The sequence below is a fragment of the Panicum virgatum genome, chromosome 7K (assembly GCF_016808335.1).
Source record: "Panicum virgatum strain AP13 chromosome 7K, P.virgatum_v5, whole genome shotgun sequence".
Lineage (NCBI taxonomy): Eukaryota > Viridiplantae > Streptophyta > Magnoliopsida > Poales > Poaceae > Panicum > Panicum virgatum.
In genome coordinates this window covers 43077637-43085495 of record NC_053142.1, presented here as the reverse complement: position 1 = coordinate 43085495, position 7859 = coordinate 43077637, and the positions used below count along the sequence as shown (strand labels likewise).

The 7859-nt window shown below is 50.8% G+C and overlaps 1 protein-coding gene across 2 annotated transcripts; it reads left to right on the top strand.

The window, feature by feature from the left end:
- Positions 1–975: 975 nt before the first annotated feature.
- Positions 976–3813, top strand: LOC120641457. 2 transcript variants are annotated; one of them, XM_039917603.1, is made up of 7 exons: positions 977–1320; positions 1447–1954; positions 2057–2185; positions 2289–2360; positions 2468–2533; positions 3352–3403; positions 3565–3813. In XM_039917603.1, the coding sequence occupies exons 1-6, from the start codon at positions 1067–1069 to the stop codon at positions 3385–3387; spliced, it is 1065 nt and encodes a 354-aa protein (XP_039773537.1). In that variant the 5' UTR covers positions 977–1066; the 3' UTR covers positions 3388–3403; positions 3565–3813. The 2 variants fall into 2 exon arrangements, with proteins under 2 accessions (XP_039773536.1, XP_039773537.1); XM_039917602.1 differs by lacking the exon at positions 3352–3403 and having other exon boundaries at positions 976–1320.
- The last annotated feature ends 4046 nt before the right edge of the window (positions 3814–7859 follow it).

The following is a 7859-nucleotide window of genomic DNA, read 5'->3' as shown; positions in this document are numbered from 1 at the left end:
GTGGACCATCAGCTTATGATCATTCATCACCTAATCATTTGCCATCGAAACATTCCTTCGAATCTTCTTCTTCCTCCTTCGATAAGTTGTTCTATTTTATCAAAGTATGTTCGTGCCCCAGGCCGTACCAATTGCATTCTTTTAGATTAAGGAAAAGTTCTGACTTTGAACATTCCGTGAGCGAATCATTTTGTCACACGAATACAACAACATGAGAGTGTTGGACAGTTGGAGCGCTCGGGTTTCTCACATTCTGCGACGAGTTCGATCAAGGCTTGGTGTTTGAGGGGTGTGGTTTATCTGGTCTCCTGGGAGTAGAAGAGACCAGAGAGGTGGAGGGTGGCAGAAAACTAGCTATGGATAGAGCCATAGAGGGGTTAGCGAGGTGGTAAGGGTCGCTGGAGAGGAAGGAGGTGGCCTATTACAAGACAAGCGTGAGCAGTGAGTAAAAACGAGGGAGGCTGGGAGATCAAGTAGAGAAGTGTGTGTATTTGTGCTGGTTTTAGAAAGAAATTTTTTTCGCGACCGCGCCTGAGCACGTGTTTGATTAAGAGGAGAGAAGAAAAAAGTTACAAAAGGCCGGATTTTGAAGTATAGAAACCGGCCACATAAAAGAGTTCAAACAAAAAAGATTACACAGCTACAAATTCGCGACCTAAGGTGGTTTTAGAAAGAAATCACCTTAATCCCTTAATCCTTTGAAACGAGGAGGCCAGAAATTCTAATTTTTGCTCGATGGAATCGGCATAATTTCTTGTAGTTTCTGCCAACTGCTGATTACAAATCAGTGATCACACAAGAAGCTGTGACTATCGAAACGATCACGTCATGCCGACGGCAGCTAGCATATCATCCTCGAAAGCTCCCACCTCAAGAGGAGAAAGAAAAGCTATCTATGCGGCGCGCACCAACAAAAAATGGCCCTCATCCGTCGTCAACCTTGTGTGTCCTTGTCCACTCTGGGGTCTTCCGCACCACACGCCCACACACAGTGACACATGCACGCCGCACTGCAGGCTTGCAGCGCAGCAGGCCCAGCTAGCTCAGTAGCTCGCCAGTATATTTCATGGCCCAAGACGCACGCGAAGCCCCAGCTGGTCGCGGCCGCTCCTCCGCTCCACCAAGCACCGGCATGATGTGGGAGTCTCCTCCTAGCCAGATGCCAACGCACGCACCCTTCCCCTCCAGTAGCCCCTACACCGGCGCGTTCGTCGGCGGGGCGGTCACAGCCGGCGGCGCGCAGCTCTCGCCGGCGGCGGCCGACTCGTCGCACCTGCCGAGCGAGCACGTCCACGGCCACGCCTGGAACCAGAGCGCCCAGTAAGTATACTGGCATATATATGCACACGTCTAACAAAACATGGTTGCTGGCTTGAATGCTTGATCGATGTTCTTGTTCGATCGGTGCATACCGACTGACAATCTGACGTCGTGCATTTTTGTCAGTAGCGTGGCAGCGCATGGGGGCAGCGGCTACAGGGAGAACTTCCTTTCTCTGCTCGGGGCGACGACGAACGTGGCGCCGGAGATATTCCAGGACGTCCCCGCGGCGTGCGACTACCTCGCAGGGCCGGTGGGTGCCACGGCGGCGGCGGCGGCTGGCAACACGGCCGGCGGCGCAGCTGCCTACGGCCTCGGCAGCGTCGACCGTGTGGCGCACGGGAGCAGCGTGGGCTGCGCGCCACGCTACGACCACGAGGTGAAACCAGCAGACTGCAGCTTGCAGCAGGGGTTTGGAGCTCCCACGGCTTCATCATTTCTGCAGCAAATGATCCCTACACGGGTGGAGATTCAGACTGCTCTGGGTTATCCCGGCATGGGATCTGGGAGACCGACGGAGTCTTCTTCTTTTGGCGTGGGGAGCTTGCCGGATGCCGGTTCTTTTGGTGGTTACAGGCCAGCTGCAGAATTCATGTCTACGAACAGCAGTACACAGGAGCAGGATATTAGGCCGGTAAGGTTTACTTGCTAATGGCAGAGTGGCTTATCGATCGTCTACGATGTTTAAGGATGTGAGTAGGTGAAATCTGTTGAATTCAGCTCTTGATTCTTGCAGGGGATGGGCAGTAGCAGCAGTGGAAGTGGAGCAGCCAGAGTAGCCACGAGGAGGAGATCAGAGGAGAGGGGCGGAGGAAACGCGAAGAAATCGAAGCAGGAGGCTTCCCGCAAGGCGTCGCCACCCAAGGTATAGTAATCCCGCGAAAATCAAGTAAATAATCCCGCGAAAATCAAGTAAAAAGCCCGGGGTTTTTGAGCAAGAAAATTTGACAAATTTGTTTCAAACGCAGGCTCAGGCACCCAAAGTGAAGCTGGGAGAGAAGATCACAGCACTGCAGCAGATCGTGTCACCTTTCGGGAAGGTACAAGATTCTTATTACTGCAAAAGTTTCCCTTCAAATGCAAGCTGGATTCTCTCTGTTCATTCTTATTCGCTGTGAACTCACTCTGAACATTGCTTTCTTGCCAGACTGATACATCGTCGGTGCTGTTTGAGACGATCGGGTACATCAAATTTCTTCATGAGCAACTACGGGTAAGTGCGCGCGCAGCGTGCCATATGTTTGTCTCGCATAACTTTCAACGTTGTATGGCAAAATTCTAATATCCTTAAGTAGTATTAAAACTTGGGCTGAGAATTGTAAGTAGGCCCAATAAAGATGCAATATCATATAGTATATACACTGAACCGTTGTACTGAGTGCTTCAGCTTTTTGCCCTGGCTTCGGTGAGCCTATACTCACCTTGGCCTTGTTTGGATGCGCGCTAGGATTCTAGCGCTAGTGAATAGTGCCGCTTTGACTGTTAATTACAGTGTCAAATAAAGTCAGTTTACAAAACCAACTTCAGAACCCCGCGATAGTGACCCTGAAGAATCTAATGAGGCCTTTGACCGCGCGATTAGAGGATGATTACTGTAGCACCAATGTAGCAAATCATCGATTAATTACCGTCATTAGATTCGTCGCGAAAAGTTACACCAATCCCTAAAAAGGTTTTGCAAATAGACTTCATTTAGTGTTTCATGCATGCGAGATTCTTTTTTCGGGATTTGTGCGCGCTAGAATCCTAGCGTTGCCAAACAAGGCCCTTTTATCAGTGGACTTCCAAGTCATGCCCAAGTCCTATGTAAAGAATGGTCACGCTGTCTCTTTCCAGAGTGCAGACACTAATATAATGAACTTAAAAGAAAACGGAGCACCTAATCACTGTCACAGCGAAAACTCTGTTTTGTGCCCGGCTACTCGTGTAGATGTTATCGTGTCCGTGCGCTCTGTACCGAGATGCGCGTTTTTTTTGTCTCTTCCTCATGTATTTCATTTGTACTTTATTTTCTTTCTTGAATCATGTCAGGTACATGCAGTAAGCCATTATATCAATCTGACATAAAGAAGTGAGTTGGCAGGTACTAGTGAACGTTGAACGGTGACTTATATATTTTTTATTTAGCCGCCACACAACCTCTGCACCACTCATTTTGTTTACCGTTATCTCTCCATGTTTATTTTTTTACCGTTTGCTCACACATGTAGATAAATCTTTTTGAATAACCAATACCATTTGTAGGAGATGGCGATCTTGCTCCAGTTGATACATGTACAATTAATCACAGATGTGTGTAGAAGTAAGATTGTGTAGAAGATGGCGATCTTAATCCAGTTGATACATGTACGAAGCCAGCTAAAGTGCTAAACTTGGTGCCATTTTTTTTAGATTCTAAACTTTATTTAAATATAACCGTACATGGTACCGGTACATGCTGGTACCTTGCATATAAATCAATTGTTGTATCATATATATATATCATTTTTTCTATCTCCATGTGCTCGTTGGTACTATCCGGTACCTAAATCTAAGAACATTTAATATTTTACAGTACCAGTAAGCCTAAGCACATTGATTTTATATGGATGAAAGAGATAAACAATTGCCTGAAACTTCTAAAACATGGTCAAAGAATATCAACATGCCACACATGTACCGGTAAATATTGTATTTCGATAGCAAGATTCTAAATAATATTTATTTAGAATCAATATAAATCATAAGCAAGCATATCTCTACAAAATAAAAGAAAAATCTCTGCCCGAGTTAAGCTTCTCAAGAACATATTAGCTTTTCAAGAACATGCTTCTACAAGAACATATTAGCTTGTCAACAACATGCTTCTACAAGAAAGATGCGCATATCAAGGTATATACAAACTGGATCTAGATATCAAGAAAGAAAGAACAGAAAAAAAATATCAGCTTCGTTGCTCTAGCCAAGGAGGAAGAAGAAGCAAAGCAGGGCAGCATGATGTTCACGGCACTGCGGCAACCCATTCTCAGGGCATCGCGAGGGCGGCGTTGTACCTGCTGCAACGCAGGGGTCCTGCTGTCCGCGGTGGCCCCGGAGCGCCAGCTCCCATTGCGCTACGGTCTTGCAGCCGCCGGCGCGGTAGGCCACGCCGGAGACAGCGCGGCGCGGCCGAAACGCCAGCGCCGCCGACGGCGAGTAGCGCCCGAGCGCATGCGCCGGATAGATCCTCGTCGTCCTGGTGCGCGGCCCCGGCATGCTGCCTGGCATGCACCACCGTACCGCCCGCTCGCCGAGCTTGCGGAGGTTGGAGCCGGACTTGGCAAGCTCGGCGCCGCACCGCTGCTCCGGCGTGTCGTAACGCCCGTTGGTGAGGTCGAGCCCGCCGATGAAGCAGGCGACTCGGCGGCGCTCGCCTTCGCTGATGACATCGACGACGACAGACTTCTGGTGGTGGTTGAAGGCGAGCGTCTTGTCGCCGAGCTGGAGAGTCTCGTCGCCGACCCCGTCCTGGACGCAGCCGCCTTCCCTTCGCCTGCCCATGCCGCCGCGGCTCGCCGCCGTCTGCCTGCCCGCCTGCGCGGCCGCGCCTCGCCGCTGCTCGCCCGTGCCGCCGCGGCTCGCCGCCGTCTGCTCGCCCTCGCCCGCGGCCTTCGTGTCGGCGGGACGCCTAAGCCGCGTGGCGGCCTGCTCGCCCGCCCGTGCCGCCGCGGCTCGTCGTCGCTCGTGCGCCCACGCGGCCGCGCCGTCCTCCTCCTTCACGCGCCGCCGCGCGCGTCCTCCTCTGCCTGCCGTCGTGCGCATCGTCCTCCTCCACGCGCCGCCGCGCGTGTCGTCCTCTGCCTGTCGTCGCGCGCGTCGTCCTCCGCCGCGCGCGAGCATGCCGAGCTCCTGCGGATCTGCGTCGGCGGAGCTCGGTCGGCCTTGAGCTCGTCGGCCTCGTGCGGATCTGCGGCGGCGGAGCTTGGCCGGCCTCGAGCTCGCCGGCCTCGTGCGGGTCTGCGGCGGCGGAGCTCGGCCGGCCTCGTGCGGATCTGCGGCGCCGGAGCTCGGCTAGCCTCGAGCTCGGCCGGCCTCGTGTGGATCTGTGGCGGCAGAGCTCGGCCGACCTCGAGGATGAGGAGTCGCGGCGGCCTCATGCGGATCTGCGGCGGCGGTCAGGTCGAACGCGGCACAGAGGCCCTCGCGGCCCCGCCAATCTGGAACCTGAGCCCCGAGGGCACGCCGAGGGCGAGGACGGCGTGGAGGTCATGCGGGAACGCAAACCCAAACTCGGCCTCCGCGCGGGCGAGCTCTGCGTCGGAGAGGTCCGGGAGGACGGCCACCCCGGCCGCGCGGAGGTAGGCGAGCACCCCCGCCGCCACGGCGTGAAAGGACTGCAGCCCGTGGCGTGGCGACGCGGACGCACGCAACACCGCCAGATCTGGGCTCCGCCAATGCCGGATCGGGACCTGCCATCGCCGGATCCGGCTCGGGTGGTAGTGGATCTGGCCCCCGGCGGCACCGCCATGGCCGTTGCGGGCTCCGGCAGCGAATCAGTGGTGAGTGGAGAGAGAAAGGAGAGCGAAGAGAGAGAGGTGACATGTTCAAATGATTTTGAATCGCAGCGTGAGATGGGGATTGGTGTTATATTATGTACACCGACTGTAGCTGTACACATATAATACACATGATATGACAACCCCCAGCAGAGTCTGCACAAATCTCCAAGTACATATCAAGAGTACAGATAACGGGTACCCGAGTACCCTGCTCCTATAAATCTTCATTCTTTGGACCCGGCAACCCGGGTAGACGTTATCGTGACCATGAATTCTGTATCGAGATCTGTGCTATTTTGTCCCATATAAGTGTATTACCATGTATTTCATTTTTGTTGGGCTGTATCTCTGCATCTGTTTGCAGTGGGTCTGCTGCGATGTGATAGAAAGGTGTCAGGTGATGCCCCCCTGCCTGCTGCATCTGTTGCTAGCTGTTAATGTGTGGTTGGGTTAGTTCAATTTTTTTTAAACGCCGCTCCTGCCAGCTGTTAATGTGTTCAATTTTTGAACCGCCACTCCTGCTAGCTCCTAATGTGTGGTTGTAGTTAACCATTAAGGTGTGCTTGTGATTACCCATTGCTAACAGTGAGATATTTTGTAGTTTAATTATTTTTAAACTCCACTCCTACCTAGAATGATATTTTTTATTTTTTACTGTAGTCACTGAATACATGCTGGTACCTTACCTATAAGAACTCACTTGTAGATGGTAGTGTCATATTTACACCATTTTTTCTTATTTTCATGTGCCTGATGGTACCGAATACACTAGTGCCATTTGTATAAGTACTCATTTTTTTTCTTATTTTCATATGTGTGCTGGTACCATGAAGTAGATGGTCCGCATTAACCAACTTATATAAAAAAATTTAATATCCGTTGAGCTTATCCTCCATACCATGTGTGCATGATATTTTATGTACCATGAAGTAGATGCCACACATTAACCAATTTATTCGGTACCATCCAATATGTGAGCTTAAGCAAGTGTATCTATTACAATAAAATGCATTACAAATACGACCCCCTATATAGATTTCTGTTTAAAAGATATTACCCGGTACCATCCAATACCCAAAATACATGATTTATCTACAACATGGAAATGGAGAAGGGCAGGGGACGGGATGGTACCAACCTGATTGTTCCAGTACAAAAAAAAAACTTAACAATACATCTCAAAAACTAAAAGTGCTGCGCGGAGCTTTGCTCATCACCCAAATTACCAAGAACTCGCATACCCTACGACAGACTAGCTATTAGTCCTGACTCTCCAACCGACAGTCCTATATATATTACAAGACAAATGGAGAGTATTTGAACATGACTCTGAAAGCATATGGAGAGCACCAACCGATGGCCAAGCAAATGGAGGGCACCTGAACAAGACTCTGAATAAGCATGTCAAATAGATTTAGAAAACGAAAACTTTATGCCAGGTCCAATTTTTTCTATGCCAACAGATTCATCTGAACTGATTCTTCCCCAAAAAAAAGAGGCCTGTTATACTACAACAGTTACTAACCACCATCTCTGAATTTTTGTACTATGCCAAACAGCTTTTATCTGAACTAAATATACACAAGAAAATAGAAATGTGACATATTGTGTGCAACATGCTACGGTGGTGGATATCTTGATATATTGAGTGACTGTACCAAGAACTCACATAAAATTACCATGAACTCGCATTAAAGTCAGTACCGCTCGTAGTGGTACAGGTACCTGTCTTCCTCGCACTCTTGCCTCTACGATCCCCCGCACCGTCGCCCTGTGCTGTGAACCGCCGGCTCGTTGCCCTACTGCCCGCTGCCGCGCGCTCCTCCGCCCGCCGCCACGCGCCATCGTGCGCGTCCTCCTCGGCCCGCAGCCGTGTGGATTGTCCTCCTCCACGAGCGGAACGCTGCCGTTTGCAACGGTGCTGAGATCTCAAGAATCTAAGGAACCGCCAGACATCAAAGAAGTGAGGACGGCGTGAGGCGGAGCATAGAGTCAAAATTTGATAGGTGTTGCCAAGCTGTA

Excerpts from the sequence above, each read along its gene's own strand:
- LOC120641457 (XM_039917602.1), top strand. The coding sequence starts at position 1,067 with ATGGCCCAAGACGCACGCGAAGCCCCAGCTGGTCGCGGCCGCTCCTCC. Across the intron at positions 1,955-2,056 it reads AGGAGCAGGATATTAGGCCG|GGGATGGGCAGTAGCAGCAG; the intron begins GTAAGGTTTACT and ends TGATTCTTGCAG. Across the intron at positions 2,186-2,288 it reads GCAAGGCGTCGCCACCCAAG|GCTCAGGCACCCAAAGTGAA; the intron begins GTATAGTAATCC and ends TTTCAAACGCAG.